The 26976-nt window shown below is 35.6% G+C and overlaps 2 protein-coding genes across 5 annotated transcripts; one reads left to right on the top strand and one right to left on the bottom strand.

Annotated features, from left to right (window-relative positions):
• Positions 1–9624: 9624 nt before the first annotated feature.
• On the top strand, positions 9625–11346 carry LOC129899401 (uncharacterized). 3 transcript variants are annotated; one of them, XM_055974355.1, is made up of 3 exons: positions 9625–9752; positions 9933–10431; positions 11104–11346. In XM_055974355.1, exons 2-3 carry the CDS (start codon positions 9962–9964, stop codon positions 11150–11152), a joined length of 519 nt encoding a protein of 172 aa, XP_055830330.1. In that variant the 5' UTR covers positions 9625–9752; positions 9933–9961; the 3' UTR covers positions 11153–11346. The 3 variants fall into 3 exon arrangements, with proteins under 3 accessions (XP_055830330.1, XP_055830331.1, XP_055830329.1); XM_055974354.1 differs by having other exon boundaries at positions 9631–9752; positions 11082–11118; XM_055974356.1 differs by lacking the exon at positions 11104–11346 and having other exon boundaries at positions 9933–10618.
• Positions 11347–20896: 9550 nt separating this feature from the next.
• LOC129901266 (uncharacterized) lies at positions 20897–26773 on the bottom strand. Of its 2 annotated transcripts, none has more exons than XM_055976400.1 (8): positions 26579–26773; positions 24465–24956; positions 23624–23789; positions 23001–23289; positions 22258–22330; positions 22091–22181; positions 21682–21761; positions 20897–21446 (listed from the first exon to the last, which is right to left on the bottom strand). In XM_055976400.1, exons 1-8 carry the CDS (start codon positions 26672–26674, stop codon positions 21210–21212), a joined length of 1524 nt encoding a protein of 507 aa, XP_055832375.1. In that variant the 5' UTR covers positions 26675–26773; the 3' UTR covers positions 20897–21209. The 2 variants fall into 2 exon arrangements, with proteins under 2 accessions (XP_055832375.1, XP_055832376.1); XM_055976401.1 differs by having other exon boundaries at positions 23001–23286.
• Between the last annotated feature and the right edge of the window lie 203 nt (positions 26774–26976).

The raw sequence follows: 26976 nt of genomic DNA, 5'->3' as shown, positions 1-26976 counted from the left end.
GCTGGTGCCTGAAGTAGTTCCCCTCTGATTACCTCTAGCCGGCGGTGCGGTGGCAGAATGCTGGATGCTATTTCCCCCTGTTGGACACTCCCTCTGAAAATGGCCCATTTGACCGCATTTATAACAACCAACCCTTCCCGCTCTGCATTCTCCTAATTGGAGCCTACCACACTTACTACATGATGGCTTCCCCCTCGCACCTTGACTTAAACTGGCCTGGGATTGAGAACCCTGGGGTCTGGAAGTCTGGCGACTCTGACCCGGCCGATCATACCTGTACTACGGCATAGTTGCGCTGGCGGTGGATGAGGCATAATTGGGAGGCCTCTTCTAGAAGAAGGACCTGTTGCCCTTGTTTTGCCTGTGTTCATTCTCATGGCCTGCTGATTTTGCCTTCTTGCTCAGGTGCTCTTCTCTGTCTTTTCTTTTCTCCTCCTCTACCTGCTGAGCATACACCATTAATCTGGAAAGATCCATATTCGAGATCAACTGCACTCCTTCTTCACGTGCCTCCCTAATCCGGAGATGAACTTCCACATCTTTGAGCTCACATCCGGAATCATTTCTGGAGCATACCTGGATAGCTGGATGAACTTCAGGCCATACTCCTTAACTGTCATTCCCTCCTATTTCAGATTAACAAATTCCTCCACCTTTGCTTTCCTCAATTCTCGGGGAAAGAAGTGGTCAAGAAAAGCTCCCTCAAATTCATCCCACCTAGCAGGTTCAGCATCTTTACCTCTACCTTATTCCCATTGGTTATACCAAACGTTTTCCACATCTTTGAGTTGATAAGACACCAACTCAACCCCCTTAATTTCCGTAGCATGCATAGCTTTCAGGATTTTCCACATCGCATTAATAAAGTTTTGGGGATCTTCATCCACCTTAGAACCCGTGAATGCCGGTGAATTCATCCTCAGAAAGTCTCTAATTCTAATGGCAGCAGATGGCTCCTGGGAACTAGAGCTGAGAGTCGGCGAACTCTGATTACCACTTCGGGCAGCCATTAGTTGCGTGAGCATTGCAATTGCCCCTCAAAATTCTACCTCTAATGTGGGTGTAGGTGGAGTAGATGGCACTTGGGGTGCCTCTGAGTATCTCGCAGGTCGGCCTCTAGCCCTTGCTGGGCGTGCCTCGGACTGGGGCATCTCGGCGTTGTCAATGTTTCTCTGGCTAGCAGTATGTTTAGGAGGCATTATCTATAACGTACAAACGTACGAATTAGAAAGGAGTTTTATAGAGTTTAACTCTATCGCATGAGTTTAAAGTATGGAAGAAGTGAAACAATTCCTAATGTCTTATAGCCTCCTAATTATAAGTGTGGTGCACAACACACCCATAAGCAAGACTCTACTAGACACGGCTCTATAGACTCCCTAAGACACTTGAACTCTGGGCTCTGATACCATGTTTGTCACATCCCGAGAGGGTACTCTAGATGTGACCGGCACTTGAAAGCCATTTCTGACCTTCAAGCGAACCACCTGATTCAGTCACCTCATTATTCAATCACACTCACCCAAAAGAGGGGTCAATCATAGCATACTATTCATGTTTCAGGGCTAAGGCCAAACATATTCAACCCAACAAAACAAGAAAAATAGAACTCCTCAAAATAATAGTCCAACCTTCCCACACTCTAGTCTATGAAGCCTCTATCCAAGTCTAGAAGGTGCCAATGACAAGTCCATGGCTACCAACAATTAAAATAAAAGAAATGACAACAAAACTGTACAAGAAGGCTCAATATCCTCCGGGAACTAGGAAGACTCACCAACTAGTTGGGAGTGTAAGTGGATCTTCAACGGAGCGCCGGTTGATGATCTCTGGTACCTGTCGCTGCATCATGAAACGATGCAGGCCAAATGGCGTCAGTACATGGAATGTACGAGTATGTAAAATGGCCAGAGGAAACAACATCAGGAAAGCATCAATATCAACTCAGGATATTAACTCATATATATATACATAACCACTCACTCAAATATCCTAAGTCCAACAAGAATAGTTTAGACAGGACTAACTCATAAGCCACTTAACTCAACTGACTCGGAGCACTATCAAGGCCTAAATGGGAGTTTCTCTTAACCGACAACCATCACCTATGAGCCGGTGATAGTACAACAATCAGACGTTGTTGCCACGTCCGTCCATACCTTGCCAGGGCATGAATACCTCCCTAATAATGGATACCATCAATTAGTCAAGTCCTATCATTTCAGGACAGTAAAATAGGAAACATCCGACTTTAACGATTCGATCCCATGGGAAGCATCCGAGTTTAACAGTTCCATCCCTACCTACATTGGCGGCGTAGTTTCTGGGGTTTCGAGTATGGACTATACTCTTGACCGCTTCGGTGCTCGATACTCCTACCATGACTCTATGATCATAAGACTCCCTCCAATCATCTCAATCAAGCCCTCACGGCTAGTCTCATGTGGAACATTTCCCACTCATCAACTCTATCCTCATTCTTAACTCAATTTGAGTCATAATGGCAAGTCTCATTTAGGACCTTGTCCACTCGTCAATTCTATCCTCAAATCAACTCAATCAAGCCTCATTTACCCAAACATTTATGACATCTCCTCAAGATTCGGCACAACCCTATGACTTCAACTCAACAATTCAAGTAGAATAGCACATTTAAGGAAATTGACTTAAGCAACATAATCACCTGGCTAAAGAGATCAACAAGACGTAACAACAAGTCATCTCCATCAACTCATAATAACATAAAGGATTTTAGGTACTTCTTAGCTCAACAACATCAACACATATAGCATCAAATAAATAGGAGACAAAGTTCATACAAACATAAACCATACCAAGAAATTCTATTTTCATGAACACCTAACTTCAAGGCAAGAGTAGGGCACATGGGTGGAATCAAACCATGTTTTGAATAGCCTTACATACCTTAGTGAAGACTTGAAGAAAACCTTGTGGTTGGGTCTTCAATGGAGGACTCAAATCTTGAAGCTCTTGGACTCTTTTTGTTAGAAATGAAGAAGAAGAAGAAGAGAGAGAGAGAGAAGCTCCTAGGGCTTTTTAGAGAGAGAGTGGAGGCTGAAAAAAATGATCCCAAAATAACCTAGGGTGATACATATATAATTTGGGGCAATTCCCAAATTGCCCCTTCTCAAAGTTCTGAAAAATAGGCAAAAATGCACCTGGCGCGATAGTGGCGCATCGCGCCATTGCAGCCCCAGGCCGAAATACGCCTAAAACCTGCACACCTCATAGTGGTGCGCTGCTCCAGAGACCAAACTACTGAGGCATGTTTCTGGCGTGATAGTGGCGCGTCGCGCCCTTACAACTCCAAGGCCATTGTCCTGAGTTCTGGGAATTTGGCCTGAAAAACCCTGCACAACTTTTAGTGGTGCGTCACGCCAGGGACCAAACTACTGAGGCATGTTCCTGGCGCGATAGTGGCGCATCGCGCCATTGCAGCGCCAAGTCCATTTCCCCCAGCAGTTGCAACCCAGGCCAAAATGAAATTCCTGCCGTGCTAGCTCATCTTAGGATTGTCATATCTTTTGACTCCGAACTCCAAAATTTACGTTCTTGGTGGCGTTGGAAAGAAGACTCGATGAACTTTAATTTGATAGGTCGTGATCCACCCAGATTGACTTCCTTCAAAAGATAGGGTCGTTAAAAGTCGACCCTTATACGAACTCATCCTAAACTTAGCCACGATGGATCATTCAGACTTAGCTCGGTCCTAGGGGTCCATAGTGACCCCACATCACCTCTAACACTGCTCCGTCCCTCAGAGACTCATCTTAACTCACGAATATACTTCAAGATACTCGGGTTCGACCCCTTCCGAACACAAGAAGGGTCCGAATCCTTGGAAAAATTTTGAGGGGTGTTACACATTGCATGATTTAATTTGCATATTTATTGAGTTGAGTCCTTTGAGTTGATTGTTGAGTTGATTGTATATGATCGAATTGGATTAGATGATATGTGATTGGATTGTGTACGATTGTATCGGGTTAGATGATGTGTGATGGATTGGATTAGGTGATATGTGATTGGGTTGAATAGAATGATATATGATTGGATTGGATTGAATAATTTAATTGAATTGTATCATACATGATTAGACTGAATTGGATGGTTTATGATTGGTCTTTGTCTAAAATGTATTCTTATTTTAGACTTATGATACTTTGATTGAGTCTCTCTTATCTTTCTAATTTGAGATATTTGAACCGACGTTATTCTTCCTTGAGGTATGTTTCATTCTGCCATATTACATACTCGTACATTCCATGTACTGACATTGAACCTGCATCGTTTCATGATGCAGAGACAGGTTTAAGAGATCGTCAATAGAAGCACCATTGAAGATCTATACACACTCAGCGTATTGGTGAGTCCTTCCTTACATCCGGAGGACACCGCTTATATCATTCTTGCATCGAGTTAGCCATTTTCATTTTGATTTGAGGTAGCCATGAACATGTCATTGGTACCAATTAGATTGTAGTGATAGAGGCTTCATAGACTAGATAGTGATGGGTCGATTGAATATTTTATTTCCTTGAAATTATTCTTATCAAACTATTTTAATGACAAAGATTGAAGTTTGATTTGTTGGCCCATGGCCTTTCTTTCTTGAGTTAGATTGTTGATTTGAGATTTGTCCACCAAATATTCTCTTTATTTTAAGTCTTCCGCTGATTGAATGAATGAACGGATGTGTGATCAGGCTATGTGGTTCGCTTGGGAGCCAGAAATGGTTCCTGAGTGTCGGTCACGTCTAGGGTACCCTCTCGGGGCCTGACAAAATTGGGCCAAAAAACTTATTGGGTGCTGATTTGAAAATTTTAGGTTAGGCCAGTCTTAGACGGAATTTAAGTAAGGTTAGGTCTAGAAAAATTCGTAAAGGGATTGGAGATAATGTCTAAGTATGGATTGATTCTTTCAATAACCAAGACATTAAGGAGTCCGTAGGACTTTTCAAAATTGAATTCGAATGAGTAAAACTCTCAAAATTGAACTTGGTGTGAAAGGATTGGTTTGAAACGTCAAGGGTGGAAGGTATGTTGCAAAACAGGGGCTTTTGGGGAGGTTTACGAGTCTATGATTCCGTGCAAGCCACTATAGAGGCATCACGCCACTATAGCGGAACTTACAAGTAGGTGCTATAGTGAGTGTTTCAGGCGCTATAGTGGGGTAGATCACTACAAGATGCCGTTATAGCAATGTGGAATCACTATAGCAAGTAAGTCGAGATTTTAGTCATAAAATTTTAAAAACGACCATTATTTGTCTATCTCATTTTGGGAAACTATAAGAGCGACTTAGGGCAAAAATCACCAGTTTTTCATTGTGTTCATCGACAAAGGTAAGTTAATTACTCTCTAGTCTTGTAAATTAATTCTTAAAGCCTTATAATTTAAAATATTATTATTATTATTATTATTATTATTATTATTTGAGGGGGGGTTGACTTAGTTTAATTGTGGGGAAGGCCCTAATTTGGATAGAATAATTATGAATTGACTTGGGATTAAGGTTTTGAGTATATTGGGTTTAATTAGGCTATTGTCATTGATTGCTTGTATTTATTTATTATTTTAGACGAAGAACAAGACAATGCATTGTAAACGGGAAAATCTCAGGTTCTTTAGAGTTTCCAAGGCTTGATTCGAGGTAAGTGATGATTGTTTTTCTAAAAAAATTATGTATGTATGCATGTCTACTACTTTGCAACATTATTTGTGCAATACATGTGAAGGAAACTTAAAGCTAATGTAAAATAACACCATGTTGATAATCTCATGTAATGAACCTGCTTATTTACTTGTGGTTTCAAGTGTGGTTATTAATTGTGATTGTGATTGTGTATATTGTTTGTGATTGATGGTTCACCCGGGTACCGCGTCTGGTACAAATATCTATATGGTTGGCTCGGGTACCTCGTCAATATAATTTACAAATAATAGTTGGCTCGGATACCATATTGGTACACTAATAGTTTGTGTGTGGATTTCATGAGAGAATCAAATATGTGCATTTTTGATCACGTGGGACATGTTTCATGCATTAAACCCATCGATGACCCATTAAAGTTGGCACCAAGTTTCACTTAGACACCTTAAGTGGGTGATGTTCACTTATGACACCTCATGTAGGGTCCCGCTATGTCATTTTGACATTTTTTGCTGACATGACAAAGTGAGTATGATATACTCAACAATAGCGCGTGAAAGGCTTTATTTAGTCATTTAGAAATTTATTTTCTCTTCTTCTTCTCCATTTCTCAAGCCGCCATCTCCTGCCATTTTTTCGAGCTTAAACTCCTTCGGTAGAGGTCAAATTTTTTATTCAAATCCATTTTTAATCCATTTTTTTCTTCATTGTATTATTTTTCTAAATCTACAATCACCTCCCTCCACTTTTTTTGTCGGAAAATGAATACCAACACCCATATTTTATATTTCTTCTCTCTTTATTTCTTCTTCTCACTCTTTTCTTCTCACCATCGCCATTAATTTTATCACTATCGTAAGAATTTTTTAATTTTAATATTTTTTTTCAGATTTGAAAATCGCACTCACTATCATCTTTTTCTCCTTTCTTTTCTTTAGATCCAACAATTATAATTATGAAAAAAAGTGAAAATCTAAATTTAATGAAAATCCTAAAATGAAAAAAAAAAAGCAGAGAAGAAATTGGGGGCTCAGGAAGGTGCTGGGAAAGTTTGGAAAGAAAGGAGGAAGGAGGGGTGGGGTAGTTGTGGTGGGGTTTAGAAATATGTATTTTTTTAATTAATATTTATTGCTGAAATTTAGTTTTTTTCCTATATTGTATTTTTTAAAATTAATTTTGCACTCAAATGCCACTTGTTCTTTTTTAATTAGTTGTATTGACAGGTCATTCACGAGTATGTTACACACACGGTGTAATTTTAGCTGATTGTTAAACTAATTTCAAATTGACACATAGGGACCCTACATAAGGTGTCTAAAGTGAACATCGCTCAGTTAAGGTGTAAGTGAAATTTGGTGTCAACTTTAAGGGGCCACCGATGGGTTTGACTATTGATTTAGGATATCGTGATTGAAAATCTGTATCATGTTGTGACTTTTGGTATATGTGTTGGTCTATTTTACTATTATATGATTACTTGTTTACATTCATGTCTTTGGAACTGACCATATGATCCTACCAGTACACAATAGTTGTGTACTGCTACTACACTTGCTCTTTTTTTATTGAATAGAAGGCATATTCGGGTTGCTTATACGAGTATTCAGTTGAGGGACGCTTGACATTCGAATTCAAGGATGAGCTACTTTTCCGGGCTGCCATGTGTTCATCTTCACCTCTTTGTCTATTTCTTCGGACTTAAGTATTTCATAGAATTAAGTTTGCTGTTTTTTTAGTTGGGGTTGCATTCCTTATTTCAGACATTTAGAGTTTTGGTACAAGACTTTTAGATTCTAGGGGATTATATCTGCAGTTGTTTATGTTGATTTGACTGAATTTATTGGAACTTGGTCCTTTACCTTTTACATGGTTATATGGTGTTTTTATATAGATTGCTTATTTAATTAGTCTTGATAGGTTAAGTTGGGTTAGTAATTGATTCTTCCAACGGAGAGGTAGTGTGGGTATCACTCATGTCGGGTCAGGATCGTGACAAATTAGGACTCTTCCTAAATTAGTGCCTTGTCTGTTAAATAAGCAGGAGAGTTACTGCATTCTTCAACAAAAAAATAATCGACACATTCTCCTTCTCTTCTTCCTTCCTCCAATTCTTGTAAAGTTCTAGTGAAGATTCTTGTGATAATTTCTTTTTTGAAAAGCAAACGAAATTCTATAACATGTACGATTTTAGATTATGGTTTAATATGGTGTAGTTCATTTTTGTATGTGGTTACACTGTTTGACTAGTGAAATCGAATTCAATGATCCTGCAAACTATATGTATCATTAGATTCATCAACTCTAATTGTTGGGCTAAGCTAAGTAAAAAAAATAATCTTAACGTGTAGTTTAATATTATCTGCTTTAGATCAAATTTGCACGATTATCCCCAAAAGGCCTTACATGATTAAAAATATCCAACATATTTACTCTTCTTTTCATCCATCAATATGAGATTTTGTTCACACACCCAGTAATAACACAACCCCTTATGTCTCATTTGATTAGGGAACAAATTATTCCAAAATTAATTATTTTCAGATTAGTTATTTTAAAATTGTTATCTCACACTTAATATGGATAAAAATAACATTACAATTTCTAGATAATTAATTCCGGCGAGATAAGTTATCTCGAAAATATTATCCCAATTAAATATAGGATAAGTTTATCCCAAAATTAATTTCGGAAGTAATTATTCCTTATCGATCGTACCAAACAAACCTTAGTCGTTAGCAATAATCTAAATCTTAGAAATGAATTGAAATCCTTAGTCGATAGCAAGCAAAACGTTTAAATGGTGATTCTTTTTGGTTGGCATTGGTAAGAAATTTTCACCTTCAATCTCAAGCACTCGAGTTTGCTGTCGTCCTGCTATCCATATGTTCAAAAGAGGTCACTCATCCAAGTTAAGCATGAGTCAAGAAAATTGCCTCTCTTTTTAAAAAGAAGACACAAGAATGTTATGTACCAAAACAATAAACAAGAATGTTTATACATCTTTTTATCTCATGTTTCTCATCTGGTCTTCGATATTCGTATTGGGGTACGATTAATCCGAATTAGCACCGCATAAGACTTCATTCGACAGAAAATGCTCCTTATCAAAAATTTTCTATACCCAAAATTTGAATTCGAGACTTCTGATTAAGTGAGGAGAAGCCCGATCAACTGCCCCACATCTTTTGAACATGTTTGTGCTCATCAAAATTAATTCAGTTGATATTGGTATCTATTTCTTTAGATTTCGTAACAAATTTATACAATAATAATTTATTTATAACGTTAATAAACTTAAATAAAAATCTATAATAAGATATAAAATTATTTAAACTATATGTACATATTTACAAATAAAATATTATACATAATATAAAAAATTACATAAATTGATATTTTAAAATTTAAAGATAAAATAGTCATTGCATAAGATTACGGAGCAAAGAATATCTATTATCCCAAATTGAGAAAAGAATTTAATTTTAAAATAAAGTTGAAAGATGTACAAAACAGTTTTCACTAATAAAAGTACAAAATAGTTTTATGACTTTTATCATGACTCTATCCACCAAAATATGTATTTCATTGCCTATTCTTTCTTGATCATTACGATTTATGTCACAACTCACATCCTTTAGCGCATTTATATCTTCAGTATAAAAATTATTTCATTTTATGATTAGATTAAATTAGAGGTTAAAGAATATTTTTGATAGTGATTATTACATTAAAGTATGATGATTAATTAGTTTAATACATTATAATTCTAAAAAACGACATTTTTTTTATTATAGAATTATACTATGAAATAATGCAAATTTGCAAATATAAAAACAAAAAAAAATCATATAAATTAGAAAAAAAGTAGTAAAAAGTAAAAAACAAAAAAATCCAAACGTGATGATGACTTTGAATTTTTGATAATTGTGGAGTATTTAAACCAAAATACGCAACTTTTCTTCTTCTATCCCCTACGCATCTTTCAAATTCAGATCCATTCCGTTTCTTTCTCCTTCACGTCATCAACAAATCGAGCATTCCCTCATTCATCGCCACTTTCTTCCTCCACACTTCTCCAGGTACGCGCTTTCTCTCTCTCTCTCTCTCTAGATTTTTCTCGCAAACACGGTATTTTCAGTTCACTTCAGTGTTTAAGCTTTTCAATTTCATTACATATACTATGTAGATCTCCCGATCTGCATTTGTTATGCATTGTAAATCGTTTGATTTAGTTTTTTTTTTTTGATTTGTGTTAACAGGCGGAAAAGGAAGGCTTAATTTGTTAGAAATGGCGACAGTTCGAATGTTTACCTTCACGCTTCTCTTTGCTGTTTTGTTTGTTCAACAATGTACCTGTACAGATCCGCCGGCAAGTTCACCAAGTCCTGCACCGGAATCTGGCGCTGATGTAGCTTATCCACCGGTGAGTACGGCTCCGTCACCTTTATCAAATCTGACCTCTCCTCCAGCGCCTCCGCCGTCTGATCTATCTCCGGATTCGTCTCCAGCGCCATCACCAGGGAATGCTACTTCGAAACAGTCTCCGTCTTCGGCACCAGCACCGGCTCCGAATTCTGAAGTTGCAAGTGATATAAGCCACGAGAGTGAAGAGTCGTCGAAGGAATCCTCTGGTGGTGGAATGACGAGTGGGAAGAAGGCCGGAATAGCAGTTGGAGTAATCGCCGCCGTTTGTTTTGTAGGTCTCGGTGCATTGGTGTACAAGAAGCGACAACAGAATATCCAACGATCGCAGTTCGGGTATGATGCTAGGAGAGAAATTCTTTGAGTGGTTCTACATATCTTCATATGCAATCAGTTCATATAGTATACAGATATATATAAGTCTACTGCATTGATAGATCGTCATGATTAGATTTGTTGCATTTGGAATCTGTACGAAACTATCATTGGATTTATTTGATTCTTTTACTCACTGGATTCATTAGTTTCGTCTGCTATTTGAAATTTAACTTTTGATTGACCGTTTGATAAATGCTTTGTTGATGATTTTGCAATTCGTTTTGATTTTTCTCTTGTGATGATAGTTTTCAACACACAGAATCTGCAGAATCCTTTTTGAATTTTTGTAAAACTTATATTTGCTTGAATTGTTTTTGTAAAATAAGTTCATACTCTGTTTGTTTGAATTTCCATAAAAATGCTATGATCTTTTTTCTTTCTTTTTTAACTTATTAATTTACTCATACATTAAAATGAGGAAATGTCATTTAGATTTATATTGTATTATTCTGTATGCATTGAGATTGAGATGGAAAATTTACAATATTTGGGCGTGAATCCTAGACTAGAATTACTTGATACTTGTATTGACCAACATGCTTGTTGGTGTTTGGAGCTGCGCAGTGTATTTAAAACAATGATAAAAGTAAAAAAATAATTTGATGCAGTATCTTTGAAATGCATTTGTAGACGAGGTGTTGCCCAGACGGAAGCAAAAAATGTGGGAGCTCTCGGGTGAGGGGTAAAAAAAACTAAAGAAAAGAAAGAAATGCATTTGTAGGGTAAAGTACACCTTTAAATTGAATGAGTTGTTAGTTAGTTGAATGATTTTTTCAGGAATAAATGTGGATCTGTTGTATATTGTTGGTTAAAGTTTGGAACTTGCTTCATGTACACTGCAATTGTACTTAGCGTGAATGAAATAGAAGCTGCCTTTCAGAGTAAGAAACCCTTTTTATAATATTTTTTTTGGGTGTTTGACTGATCAATTTAAAATTATTTGTGCTTAAAATAACCCTCAATAAATAATTGAGTTTGTTTGGATAAATTTATTTTAAGCAGTTTATAAGTAAAAAAAATAATAAGTTAGATTATACCTAGATGTTGTTTGGATTGGCTTATAAGCTGCTTATAAGTTGTTTTCAGCTTTTTTTTAAGTGTTTGACTGACCAACTTAAAGTCATTTTGTACTTAAAATAAACCCCAATAAATAGTTGAGTTTAGTTGAATGAGCTTATTTTAAGTAGTTTATAAGTTGAAAATAACTTATAAGTCAAAAAAAACTGCACCTACTTTTTTTTTTAACTTATAAACAATTTTCAACTTATAAACTGCTTAAAAATAAGTCAATTCAAACAGATTATTACTTATATTTTAAAACTTTTAAACAATTTTCAACTTATAAATTATTAAAAATAACAAACAATAAAGTTACGGCGATAAGAAGTATGTGAATTGGAATAGTAAGCCATTAAAGTTTTGATCTGAAAGGGGGTCCCCAGTAACAAAATCTATGGACAAACGGATAGGCTCGTTTGGTCACGAATATTTTTGGGAAAAATTTGAGAAAATTTGAAAAGTGATGTTTAGCTATATAATTTAATAAATATATTTGGGAACATTTCAAAATTTTAAATACTAAAACAAATTGGTAGTTGGGCAAAGTTCTAATATTTGAATTTTTTAAAAATATTTAAAATTACTTCAAACTTTTATATTTTATAAAAAGGACACTCATTGTTAATTTATTCTAATATTTATCCATCCTCTCTGTAAAAGTTAGAACAATTTGTTTTTAATGGATTATAATTCCAAATGAATCATTGACAAGTTTGAGTATGTGATTAATCATATATTATTATTTTTTATTGTTGATTGTTATCAATTATGTTATAAAGCTATTTTTTGACGAAACATGTTTATTATAAAATGATAATACAAACTTATGATATTTTAAATAATTTTTAGAACTTAAGGGGTATAAATTATACTTTTTGAAGTCAAGTATTCTTGAAAAAATTTATAGCCAAAAGCATAATGAAATTTTACCCAAAAACAACTTATCAAAAATATTTGGAAATTTAATACTAAATACTAGCTAATTATTGATAAAGTTTTCTTATCGACTGCTTTGTGTGGGTGGGTGGCACTAGAACAATGAGCGTTGTCCTATTCATGTCACGTTATTTTGTTCAGACTGTATATTGACAATGACGTACAATGTGGCTATGTAGAATGTGGCTGTGATTGCGGTTGTAATTGCTTTTTTATTTTCTTTGCATACAAAATTGTTGCTTCCTGATTACGTATTATTGATAAAGAGTATGAAATTGTCAGTGTCTTTTCCATTTCAACCCCACCTCACGGTCCGATGCTTACTTTGTGTAATTTAATTTACATAACGGTCAGTAAATATATAAATTTATATATTTGTACATCTAATATACATATTAAATATAGATTTCAATTATATTGAAAAATAGATTTGATCGAACCTTACATATTAAGAAGCCTACGTAAATGAAAGTTGTCCCTTGTCTGTCAATCGATCTCAAAGTCTTTTACCTGTTGATATACAACTTCTTTTTTAAAGGAAATAAAAAGTAGACATACCTTTTATGATTTAGAGTGGGAATATTTCTCGTTTAAAGAATAATATATATATAACTTCTCTAAATGCGATCTAATTAAAAGAAATTCAATTCCTCTTTTATTCAGATTCATCCAAACTCCTTTTCATGACTTGATTTTTTTTATTAGGATCGGGTTTAGATAGATAAAAAACAAGTGAGGTGATTTCTAAAGCTATGTAACATTTGTGGAACTAAAAAAATAATAATTTAGGATTTCTTTTAATTCATCACAAATTTTTTTTGTTAATGACAATGATAAATATGCACGATTTATTAGATAAGATATATATGTGCACCACTTTTTAATGAATAATGTATCAATTCTAAATCGCAAAGTTAAAAAATATATTGCTCATAAACTATTGAATTAAGAAGGGGACAAAGACATTATGCTGGATAAGCTGGAATACTTGGAGAGACATCAAAATTTTGGGTATCGTAGGCATATTAAGGTTAATGAGGTGATGCGTGCTATTAGGAAGATGATCAAGGGAAAAACGATCGGATCGGATGAGATTTCGATGGAGTTTGGAAAAGCACGGCTAGAGCACGTTTGGAGTGGTTGACTAACTTGTTCAATATCATTTTTAAGATGGCTAAGATGCCCGAGGAATGGAGGTAGAGTACGATGGTTCCGTTATACAAGAATAAGGGTGATGTTTAAAATTGCAACTAGGGTTGTTCACAGTTTTGGTTAAAACCAAAACTAAATCGAAAATTTAATCAAATCGAATAAAAAACCCGATATTTGGTTTGGTTTGGTTTGGTTTTAAATTTGAATAACCGATAATATTTGGTTTGGTTATGATTATAGGAAAAAATAACCGAATAAATAACCGAACCAAACCGATAATTATATACATAAAATTTATAATTATTTATATGTATAATATTATTTTTTCATAAATAATTAACGATATCTTATACCTTTTAATTATTAATTTAATATTAATCTACTTATTTTTAAGGCCCAACAATTCAAGCCCAACTCTCAAGCCCAATTATAAATTCTAATAAACACTAAACAACAGTCCAAGTCCAACAATCCAAGTCCATTAGCCCAACTCTCAAGCTCAATTCTAAATCCTAAATTCCTAATAAGCACTAAGCACTTAAGCAGCAGGCAGCAACATAAGGTAAAAGTTAAAACTTTAAAATCCTAGTATATGTTTTCCTTTTATATTTTTGTTCCTCTCACGTTGGTTTCTCACAAAATCACATACTCACAGTCATAGACTAACAGTGAAGGCTCAAGAGCAACCTCAACTCCTCAACCCCAAGTACAAGATTGTCAATTTTTGAGAAGGTTTGTAAGAAATTTTTCAAATTTTAAATTGATTTTAAGTTATTTTCTTTTTTGTTTCGAATGTTTAAGTTGTTTCCTTTTATGTTTCGAACCTCTGTAGGCCGTGAGGAAAAAAGAGTTTCATAAGAATTTGAAGAATGTAGAGAGAGAATATTTGAATTGTCTCGGCTAGTCATAAACCGAATAACCGAACCAAACCGAACCAAACCGACAATAACCAAACTCGTGGTTATTATTTTACTTGGTTTGGTTATGGTTTTAGACATTTAATAACCGATTAAATTGGTTTGGTTATGGTTTTAATCAATAACCGACCCAAATCGAACCATGAACACCCCTAATTGCAACAACTACAAAAGTATTATGCTGTTAAGACACGCTATAAAAATTTGGGAGAGAATGGTGGAGATGATGAGAAGGAGTGTGTGTATTTTCTAGAATCAGTTTGGTTCATGCTAGGGCGATCAACCACAAAGGTCATCCATTTTGTGAGGAGAATTATTAAGAAGTTTCGGAAAAATAAAAGAGACTTACATATGATGTTCATTGACCTTAAGAAGACCTATGATAAAGTTCTGAGAGAAATCTTGTGGCGATTCCGTGAGGCGTGAGGTGTATTGGTGGCATATATTAGGGTGATAAAGGACATGTACAAAGGAGCTAAAATGCTGGTAAGAATGATGGGAGGAGTCTCAGTGGTCAATTCTTTGTTCGTTTCTATTTTCCTAGGTGATGGATGAATTGACACGAACATTCAAGATGAGGTGCCTTGATGTATGTTATTTGCGAATGATATAGTACTGATTGATGAGATGTGCAATTGTGTTAATGCTAAACTACAGGTATGGAGATAAATTTTAAAGACTAAATGATTCAGGTTGAGCAGGGCCAAGACATAGTATGTGGAGTGTAAAGTTAGTAGGCGATCTATGAGAAAGACGTAGAAGTGAGCCTTGACAAACAAAATATTCCTAAGAGAAAATATTTTGTGCGACGTGAATGAAGTGGACACTTGCCTCTAGAGTCTTGTGTGATAAGAATACACCATAGAAATTCAAAGGTAAGTTATATAGAGTGGTGGTTAGACCGATATTGTTATTAATAAATGGGTCTTTGAGCTCTCTCTTAAGATTTTTTAAAAAAGACCGACATTGTTATATGAGGCAGAGTGTTGGCCAGTCAAAAACTCTCATGTTCAGCAGACACATGTTGCAGAGCTGAGGTGGATGTGTGTTCATACTAGGAGCGATAAGATTAAAAATGAGGATATTTAGAATAAGGTGGGAGTGGCCTTCATGGTGGACAATATGAGAGAAGCGAGAGTGAGATGGGTTGGACATGTGAAGAGGAGATACATGAATGCATCAGTGAGAGGTACGAGAGGTTGGTTAGATATAGAGTTTACGAGGAGAGATAGAGATAGACCAAAAAAGTATTGGAGAGAGGTGATAAGAGAATCAACTTCAGATTATCGAGGACATGACCTTAGATAGGAGGATGTGGAGGACACGTATTAGGGTAAAAGGTTAGTTAGTAGTGTAGTATTGTCTTACTTAGGGTGGTTGGTGCTTGCGATTGTACTAGCTTTATTAATGTAGTTCTTGTTTTCGATATCCATTGTTATTTTTTTTAATACTCTAGCCTAGTATGTTGTGTATTATGTTTTGATTATTGCACTATTTTGTTATAGTTGTTGCTTTCTTCCGGTAGACTTTGTACTGTTTTCTTGTCACTAGCTATTTTTTTTATCTGAAATTGCTGCATCTCAGCCGAGAGTCTTTTAAAAATAGCCTCTCTACCTCCACGAGATAGTGATAAGGTCTGCATACATTCTACCTGTTACACCCCGTACTTTGGTACCTTGGAATGCTTCTTAAGCTTCTTAAGTTTCTGGGAAGGCTCTTAAGTTTCTTAGAAGTCTTCATGTGAGTCGGATAATCTATAACGCTATCAAACAACTCTAAGGAGGGGAGAATGAGATACCCCAATAATAGGAAAGATTGGAAATGGGGTTATAAGAATCCGAAAGGAGTTGGAGGCCAAGTAATGGGTTATAGGGCTCGACTTACTCACGTACGCCACCGACTTGGACGTCTTACATAACTAAGCTACTTGAGTGCATGTCGAGCTTAAGTAGCAAGGGGTACATAGGCTCTTAAAGTGAGATGAGGTTACGAACCCACGAAAGAGATGGAAGGAGGTGTAGCACCTACTCGGAAGCAAGCAGGTGATGTACCTACTTGGACTAAGTAGGTGACGCACCTACTTGGACCAAGTAGGTGACATACCTACTTAAGGTGGGCCCTACGCTGCCATGTGGCAGCTTTGGATTGGATGCATGATTGAGGTGGCGCCCTAGGGGGCTTCCACGTGTCACCTCTTAAGGAGGTGTATATATGTACTACATGCTGTACATATCTTATTTCAGCACTTATAACAAAAGAAACAAAAAGAGAAACCCTAAGAGGTTAAGAGAGAGAGGCGATGACTTCGGACAAAATGAAAGGTAAGCCTCGATTTCGTTCCGTAAATTAATTATCTAAGGTATTTCTCAACTAAGTGGATGTGTTAATGACGTAAATTAAATATTTGGGGTAGCAAGATAGGGCTGCAAACAGCCACCAAAGCTCACCCGCGTAAAGGAGTTTCTGAAGTTAATTTTCAGTAAGTTTGGGAAGCCGTTTGTTAAGGTATGACTTGGTTCTCTTCTCCCACGTTTTGGTAAGGGTTTGTACATGTTATGAGGGTGTTGATAATGTAAATTTAAGGTTTGGAGCAGCACCAAGCGGACAACAAACAACCACGACGTTTCAGCCGCGCTAGAAGAAATTCTAAGGCAAATTTTGGCAAGCTTTGGCCAATTTCGGGTAAGATAAGGGTTTTTCTTTCAATTTGGAATTTATGGTGTGGTTATGGAGTGTATTAAACGTCTTATATATGGATGGAAGTATAAAAATTGTACAAGGATGCTTGACGTTGGAAACAAACTAAATTAAGGTCGTTATAGTTAAACCGAAGTCGAGTAGTGTGTTGTGGTTGTTGTGCTGTGCTTGCAGGTGGTTTGATTGTGTTTTGCAGGGATGGAAAGTGTTCTAAAAGGGGTGTAGTTTCTGCTGATTTCAGCCACACGACCCTCCATTTTATAGGGTTAAAGGTTTTACGAGATAGAGACTAAACACCCTATTTTGATATCATAGTTTTAAGCGAGTTGTTTGGAGTTTGTGTTAAGTAATGTTGAATTGGTTTACTTGTATATGTGCTTCTGATTGTTGTTGTTGGTTGTCTGCTAAGGTTTGGAGGTTAAAATGGAAGTTTGGATAGGGCAAGTTATAAGAGAGATGCTGCCTGATTTCCGCTAACTTCAGAACTAGTAATGAACTAGTCTAAGAAAATGGATAAGAGATTGGTTCCTATGGGTAATTGGTGGTAGAATTACAAGTTGAAAAGTCGAAGATCACTAACCTTAGAATTACTTTTATGTTAAATAAGTTCAAGAGACGACGAGGCGAACGTGTTAAGAGTAATCCGTAATAGGTATGTAAAGCTAACGTTTCCTTCTTTTGGCATATTTTTGGCATAAGTATGTAAGGCTTATACTTTTTTTTGGCATATCTTCGGCATAAGTGTATTAAGCTTATTCTATCTCTTGGAATGTTTTGGGTGCAAGTATGTAAAACTAATCTTTCTTTTTGGCATGGTTTTTATGAAACAAGTATATGACTTTTATATGATTCCAAGGAAGTTCTTATCCGTAGAGTCGCTAGGATGGCCAACTTCTTGATCTTCCAAAAGATATTTTGTTATGCCTTGATATGTGTATATGATTCTCAAAATTTCTATTTTGATATAACCCATAGTAACTTTTAAAAGGTATTTGATATGACTTTTGTCTTGATTTTTGAATGATAGCTCATTTTAAGTACCCCATCGAGTCTCAAATATGATTTAAATTGCATCTAGTTTCTCACGACTCCACTCGTTGATGCCTCAATGCTTCTTTCACTGAGCCCGGATCAGGATTTGTTATCATGAGTACTTCTCTACATTGTTCGTCATGCCCCAACCTGAGGGGGCAGGTACGACCTGTCCATGGAATTTGTGGAGTTATGTTGTGCCATGTACACGTATAATATGATATGATCTGATATGACCATCTGATATGATATGATCTGTTACGGAGATATTCCCTACTCTAGAGTTATGATGTGCTGTGGCGCCAGTAATAGGGCGGCGACCACAATTTATTCACTGAGTCCCATAATGGGGCCGGATATGTCATATGTTTTCTGCATACATTATCTGTGGTTATGAAAAGCATTTTGGTATTCTGGATACTTTGCTCATTTTTGCACATTCTGCTCTGGTAATGACTTTACTTATTACAGTCCATGCATATTCAGTACATTTTCCATACTGGCCCTCTTTCTTCGGGGGGCTGCGTTACATGCCTGCAGGTATAGACGCTCGGTTTGCTGATCTGCTCGCCTAGGACATCCACCCTATTGGTTGACAATGATCTTTTGTCCGGAGCCCTATTTTGGCACTAACTTTTCTGTTATATATTTATACGTAATGGTTAAGGGTATGACGGGGCCCTGTCCCGTCATATGATTATGCTATCATTTTGTAGAGGTCTTTAGACTTGTGTTGTGGGTTCTGTATATGTGTTTTGGGCTTGTGTTCAGTGACGGCCTTAACGGCCTTCGTGTGCTACATCTGTTTTCGTGCGCTCTCTAGCGATCTCTTTTGATTTCTACATTTGTTTATTCTGCTAACATGCTCGGTGGGGCTAAGGATACGTATGAGTGCCCATATCGGGCACCAGTCACGGCCTACGGAGTTGGATCGTGACACTACCCTTGTTAAACCCCACTTATATAATTAATAACTATCAAACGTAACAATACTTTTTTCTAGAAAAAAATGTGTGATATAGTCTATCACGAGATTGTAGCTATGATACATACGTTGTGAAAAAGCAAAAAATTGCTATACATTCTTTTAAAAGCAATGAAAACACATAAACAAGGGAGAAAATCACGCATTTCCTTTAATTATGCTCGTCGGTATTTTCAATCCAAAAATCACACACATAATTGAATCCTCTCTTCTTGATTTTTCTACTAATTGATACGGAAAGGATCAAAATCAGTATTTAAAGACACATTGATACATGAAATTGTTTGATTGATTCAATTGAGCAAGAAAATTGGGGAATTCTAATTATACATATCAGATTTTTTATTACACATTTATTTGAGTTCTTTATCCATCATTGTCAATACTTATATCTGCTTTCGACTATACAGTCATATACAACCACCGCGTATGTAGAAGTAAATCTGATAGATATATTATAATTCGTGATACAGAAGTAAATCTAACACTGGAATACAATTACTTTGATGCACATTGTATCATTATTTCTATTACAGAAGTAAATTTGATACAAGTATCAAGGATACATTATATATTTAATTGATATAGTTTGATACATCTATATACAATCTCTCTTTTCTTATTCTCAATATAGAAGAAAATATGATACATGTATCAGAGATATATTCTATATTTAATTGATACAATTTGATACATTTACATAACAAAATTATACATCCAAATACAACTAATGTATATACAGAAGTTAATGTGACACATGTATCATTGTCATCTTCTTGAGTGAAAATGTACAAATAAAAGGATGGACGATCTTGATAAGTATGTTAGTTAGAGGGTATATTATTGTAGATACAATAGTTATGAAAAAATAACTATGTTTATTTAATTACGTAATTTTTTCTTTTCTCAAATATAGGGTAAAAAGAAGGGCAGGAGGGGATGATTTTCTTTTCAAATAAGTTATAGTTTCTCTTTTTTTTTTAAGAAATGTATAAAAAGTTACCTCCTAAAAAAACACGTGTCATTTGCTAATTTGTCCATTTGGTATGTCATCCGTGATTGTAGCTCATCCGTAAGATATGCTAGATTCGGATGTTCCCGAAACACACTTGTGTTAAGTAGATGTATATATTTATATGGTCATCGACAAAATTAAAATATCCATTTGATTGATGTGGACAACTTAAAAGACCATTAATGTATTTCACCTTCAACTTTGTTATGAAATGACAAAATTGGGTGTGATTTAAACTATGCGAGTTTTACCTCATTTTCCCGAGTAAGTACATGCATATTTCTTACCATTGCATATGATATAATCATTAGCTATTCTTTGATATAATCATTTTAAAATTGGGTGTGATTTAAACTAAGTCTCAATTGATAATATAATCACCTATTTCTTACCATGGATCTGATATGAAAGAGAAGGTAGAAAGTAAACATTAATTGAGACAAGTAAAGCTTAGGATCTCTAAATCCATATGCAAACTGAATTGTTATAGTAATTAATAAGTGAAAACCACTGATTAAACGGAGCCAAGATTTGAAGCTTATGATTTTAGATTCTAATCTTTTTTAGATACTGAGTTGTAAATTAATACTAATATGTAAATATTTAATGAATTTTTAAGACAAATACAAAATTTGAACTAAAGTTATTAGCTTCAGCCAAATACGTAGCCAACACTCTTCCTCCTATCTTTCGTGCTTAGAATAAGCAACATGAATATATACACAAACAAGCCATTCTCCATAACCTGTCTGCTTTACACAACTTTAATTTTCTTTTGCTTTTTATGGATTTTTTTCTTTCTTTCCACACTTGTGCAGTACAAAAATAAACTTTTCTACTTCCCAGTGGAGGATGAATAACGTCGAGATATATACAAGAAGCCATTCCCTACAACAACTGTGTTTTTAAATGCCTTATAAGCTGCTATAGCATTATTGACTATCTAGCTCCCACTAAATGTCCTCGGATTTTCTATATCCGCTTGATAATCTTGACGAGTACTTATGTGGGACGATGTTTCTGTTTGATTCAGCTGGGGATTCTGCTGCTGTTGATCTAACGAGGCTTGTCTCCGCCTTTTCCATCTAAAGAACTCAATAAGTATGGAACATCCACACATTGCAACTCCCAAGCCAGCAAACGTTGAGAGAAGAATTGAAAGAACAGCTTGTACATGAACCTGAAAATGTATAGTATACCATTATACCTTATTCGATGGATTCAGCTGAATCTAGTATTTTTAACATGAAACATATATATATGGGCAAAATTACTAAACTTTCAATAAGTATTAACTTATGAACTCATGATAGTGATAAGAACTTAAAGGTTGAACACGGCAAGTTTAAATCTGGATCCAATGTAGTGTTCCTAATTCATTTGAATCTTCACATTTAGGAATTAGAATTACTTACCAAGGAGTAGAACATATGAGCAAAGAATACCACGAGGACGAACTGAATGGATGCATAAACCCAAACAAACCTTCTCTTCACTACCAAAAATTAAAAAGATAAAAGGTTTTTGTCAGAATACAAAAGGAAATGCATATGAGCATAAAATATTTTACAGTATTTGTCATGAAATAGCCAAGTGAAGACCATATTTTTCTACTTTTGAGTTGAAGTCTCAGATAAGGTTTTCAACTACATATATTCCTGTTTCGACTATTCTTTTCTTATAAGGTAAGATTTTTTGGAGCATTATCAACTAGGACCAAAGGGAGTACTGACTAGTAACTTTACTTCCTTGGAAACTAAATATTTACAACATTCGCTCGATCAAAGTTTTTATAATGTTCCAACTGAGCAGAAGATGACATACCCATGGTTGAAGACGCCAAAGACGAAAGCAAACCTAGTACACAAGAAAACGGAACTGATATTGCTATTGCACCAGTACCCATTGACCCGACCTGTAGATGGGACAATAGTAAATCAATACGAGATCGATGAAGGACTGTTTCTTTAACGAAGAACTTCCTTAATTACCAGAAGCTGCTCAAGAAAGCAAAAGTAGGCAAGCATGCTGACGATGACAAGAATGGGTAGTTCCTGTGATACCCTGCATATAATGCAGCAAAATTTCAGAAGCTGAATCAGTTGAATATTTTTTAACAACTATCTTTGTTTAAATTGTCTTAGCTCTGGAAACTATTAAACATTAATCTTCCCATATTTTCAGATTTAACTAGTTCCATTCCAAAGACAAGTGGGATAAGTAGAGAGGAGCGAGGAAATGCAACAAACTAGTCTTCCTTGTTGGGGCTGAACAACAAAAGTATTAATAAAAAGCATGATTCTTTTAGTTCAACATTTCCATTCTGTTCCGTGTTGTGAGTCATTAGTAGACGTCGCCTATTGTAAATCATCACTAAAATAGAGTGTTCATTATTATTTCGTTGATACACGATAAGTAATTTTTTTCATATCATGAATCTACTATCAGAAAGTCAATGTGTAATCTCAGCACTCGGCCACAGTGGTAAAATAAGATGGAACACCAAATAATGCGCCTTCATAGACCAAGAACTACAGATGAACGGATTAAAGCTGGATTCATTTTTAGCCCCCGTGGATATGTAGTTAGTTCTAACGCTGGATTCATTCCAAATATTATGAAAAAACAAACGTGAAATAGACAGAAAAATCAATTCAAAGGGGAACAAGGCTGCTTGCTATTTTGAGTTACTCGCTCTTCTTAGCTCATAAAGAAAAGAACAAATATACTTCACCTGTATCCATTTATTTCCAAGTGCTGGAAACTATTGGATCCCACATTCGCACTTTGGAGACGACGAAGTGTAACAGGCAGGTTTCGAACTTCTTGCTTGCACACGTCACATGTTCTGTTACCTTTTACGCTGAACCATTTGTAAGCACATTCTTGGTGAGCCAAAGCAAGTTCACCTTTACAGCTGCATTCCATCTTGAGTGTTTCCCCACCTTCACACAATTCAACCAGACAAATTCGACAAACAGCTTCCTCTTCAGGTATATCTTCACCATTTGGCACATCATCTTCTGAGAAATAACACATTCATTAGATAGCAATGGAATCATACATGTGGTGCTCATATACTCACCATATGGTAATTTCATAACAGAAGAAGCCTCATCATATCTTTCTATCAGAAAGTGTCAAAGTACAGTGACCTTCCAGAGCATATGATTGCTTATAAATTGTAAAGATATGGCACCTAGGCCTCACTCAACCCAAAAGCTAGCTCATGAGGGGAGGAATGCCCGAATCCATTGAAACAAACCACCAGTTCATTCCTCAACCAATATAGGACTCTAACCTATTCTAATCTAATATAAATCAAAAATTACTTGGATCATATAAACAATTATTTACCAGATAATTTGGCCGGTGGTGTAGCTGGAACTGTGGAGTTCCCATCTTTCCCATGAGGAGTTGAAGCAATGACTCGAAAGAAAGATTCAACTCTCCTAGTGCGTCGTTCTTTGTTAATGACCGGTAGAGAAAGTGATCGAGAAATGTGCAGTTGTTTTTCTTTTGGCTACAGTAAAAATAGATCACATTTCAAATGATTAAACAAAATTGTTGAGCGCAAAACAATTACTTTAGGCCTTCAACATGTAAAAACTCTTCCCTCTTCTCCACATATACCTCACATTGATGATGTTTAGGATGAAAAAGCATCTAGATGGGATCCCCTAAACTTCTTAATAAATAAAGGAAAAAACAACATCGTCTCTTAGAAAGTCAGCATATATGCAAGTACAATATGAAACAATGTTCAGATAAACTCAGGTGTAGATCCAGGATGGGCATGAAATGCTCCTTCTAGAGAAGATAAGTGTTATATTATTCATCCTATAGTTCTTTTATCAGATTGGAGGAAATTTTTGACAGTTTCATCATCATTAGCGCGCAGCGTGCGATGGTGCTTGAAGAGCTAGAAGGAGCTTGCTAAGGTTCTGAAATTTGATAAGTGACCGGTCTCGTGGAGAGATTTGTTATATAAAGCTCCATAAGATACATTATATTTTAATAAGAAAAGAAAAAAGCTATAACATTTCAATAAAGGTCATCAAATGAAAAAAGATATTGGTGTTTCAGCAGCAGTCTATACTCGTATTTCATTCTATGACCAACTTCCAAAATTAGATCATAAATGTTATCAATAACTCAACACGTATGGAAAGAAACCAACTTTGTACTGAGCACTTACACCAAATGTCACAGCTCTGCTGATACTTCCACTAGCAGACTCTGGATTTGAATGATCAATTGGTGTAACGGGTAAAGATGACGTTCTTTTCACGTGTGGTGTAAATAATTTAGTGAATGACCATGACCTTGATATGGACATCTTCTCTTGTAGCACCATGGCAGAAGTATCTGAATCTGGTAAGGTTGCCTTTTCTGTATTTGAATTCATATTACGCAATTTGAAGCTTAGTCTTGACAAAAGATTCTTGATGGATGATTTGCCTCTGCAAGAGGAGGGACTAGGAGAAGCGTTTGCTCTAGAATTAGGACTAGGCGTCAAAAGGAAATTCACCCTTTTTGGTGTAGGCGTTGGTGTTGAAAGCATTTTAACTTGCACAGACTCTTGATTAGAGGCATCCGATGATTTGGAAGGTATCTCCACGAATAGATTTGGTCTCCTCCATTGCTTAGCATGTGCACTTTCTTCAGTAATCCCTGAGGAACTTTCGTCCTGAAAAGGAAGAAACAGATACTGCTGTCATTAAACAGGTGCATAAGCAAACAAGTTGTCACTCATTCTATGGAACATGAGGCACTGCTCATCAAGACTTTCGTCAACATCTTCAGGTGACAATTAAATACATAACCATCCAAACTGTCTGCAAGAATCTATTTGTTTAAAAGATTTAGAATGATGCAAGAATCTACTCTTGGGAGTTAACAACAGTTAATTTCTGCAGATGAACAAGAGTCGATTGATCACAGTTTTGAAGAAACAACTGGAATATGCCATAACAAACTTATATTAGTCTGAAGTAGCATTTCATTTGGAGTGGCATTGTTTTTCTAAAGAACCGAGGAGCAAGGTGTCTCGCAAGAACCAGAGGCGGATTCAAAATATAAAGAGAATGGGTGCACCCTAATGTCCTCAACATATTTTTGAAAAAGTTCTTAAATTTACTCGTAGAAATCTATAATCTGACGACGAGGCAGTACGTGCATGTGCACTACTACGTATATATTAAAATTTGTCTTAGTACACAAGTGGATTTACAGTGGACAAGAGAAGTCCATAAAGCACCATTACAGAACTTGACAGAAAAAAAGCTGCTATGGATTAAATCTCCCAAGCATAATCTTAACATGGGACAGAAAGAAAAAATCCAGAACCTGATGGCAAAAAATGCTTTCCAATGGATAAGTGAGTTTTAGCTTCATCAAGGCTTTGGAAGAAGAGCTTTTTCCACATTTTTCTCCAGTTTACATAAGCTTCCTACAGCAGTCCAAGATTACGTTGCTCAAACTCTTCAAAAATGTCAACGGGCGTGCCAGGTCCTCCAAAATAGTGCATTTTAAGGATCCGACATAGGTGCAATGACATTTTTGGAAAGTCTGACCAACATAGGTCTAAGAGATCAATAAGGGGTCGTTTGGTAGACTGTATAACTATAGTACTAAATAGGGCGTATTAGTAATGCTGAGATAATTTATGATGCTATTAATTATGCTGGGACTATTTCTTATCCACTATTTGGTTTGGTGTTTTAAGAATAGTTTTGTCTTTACTCATGCTTATCCATGTACTTGTAGTCCGTGTATTGCTAATACCATAGTTTACTATGTATTAGTTGTACATCTTATAACATAACTCACAGAATCCTACCAAACAAAAGATTAAACAATACCATGGCTAATTAACACATCCTACTAAACAACATAATATAGCAATGTTTCATTTATGAATTAACATTAAGGATCTAAGTAGTTCGTTTTTATATCATTATATATAGGAACAGAATAACAATAGCCTCCATACATTAAATTGCACTCGTTATGTAAGAAATTCATTACTATGTAGGTGGATATAAGCTAAATCAGTCTAATAATTGGGAAACAAAATTTTTCATCAAGAAACAAGAATAACAAGTTTCATCAACAATTTATATAAATCCATTTTTTTACCCTATTAATAAGCAAAGTACTACTATAGTTTTCTTGAAATGGAAATTTAATTGACCCCATTTGGACCATGTAGTCTTTAGTTCCTTCCACCCATGTCTCCTTCCCTTCCCAAACCAAAAAATAAAGAAAACAAAAGAAATCAAAACAGAAAGCATCAATCTTTGGTCTCACCTGAGGAATTTGAATGGCAACTCTTTCACAAACTTTACTTCTAACATATTCATCATACACCTCAGCCATTGATTTATCCTTCTGTTCACAGCTCATGATGTAAAGATGCAAAAACAAAACCAATTCTGGTATATATTTTTTTCCCAGAGAACTGAAAAACAAGATGGTACTTGTAATATTTGTAAAGGTATGTGAATGAAAGAAAAAAAAAAGAAGAAAAAAATAAGGATGCTTTTATTATAGTGGAATGTTAGTTAGTTGGTACTTGCAATAAATATAGGCAAATGGAAAAGTCAAAGAGTAAAGAAACTCACACGACTGGCCTACTATCTACTACAACATATGTGTGTGCCCTGCCAGACACAGGTCTAATCCACTCCTTCAAAGTGCACTCTCAC

This window comes from Solanum dulcamara, chromosome 8 (assembly GCF_947179165.1).
Source record: "Solanum dulcamara chromosome 8, daSolDulc1.2, whole genome shotgun sequence".
Lineage (NCBI taxonomy): Eukaryota > Viridiplantae > Streptophyta > Magnoliopsida > Solanales > Solanaceae > Solanum > Solanum dulcamara.
This window is presented reverse-complemented; position numbering and strand designations above follow the sequence as displayed.

Excerpts from the sequence above, each read along its gene's own strand:
- LOC129901266 (XM_055976400.1), bottom strand. The coding sequence starts at position 26,674 with ATGAGCTGTGAACAGAAGGATAAATCAATGGCTGAGGTGTATGATGAA. Across the intron at positions 23,790-24,464 it reads GCAGAGCTGTGACATTTGGT|CCAAAAGAAAAACAACTGCA; the intron begins GTAAGTGCTCAG and ends TTTTTACTGTAG. Across the intron at positions 21,447-21,681 it reads CTCATATGTTCTACTCCTTG|GTTCATGTACAAGCTGTTCT; the intron begins GTAAGTAATTCT and ends ATACATTTTCAG.
- LOC129899401 (XM_055974355.1), top strand. The coding sequence starts at position 9,962 with ATGGCGACAGTTCGAATGTTTACCTTCACGCTTCTCTTTGCTGTTTTG. Across the intron at positions 10,432-11,103 it reads ATCCAACGATCGCAGTTCGG|ACGAGGTGTTGCCCAGACGG; the intron begins GTATGATGCTAG and ends ATGCATTTGTAG.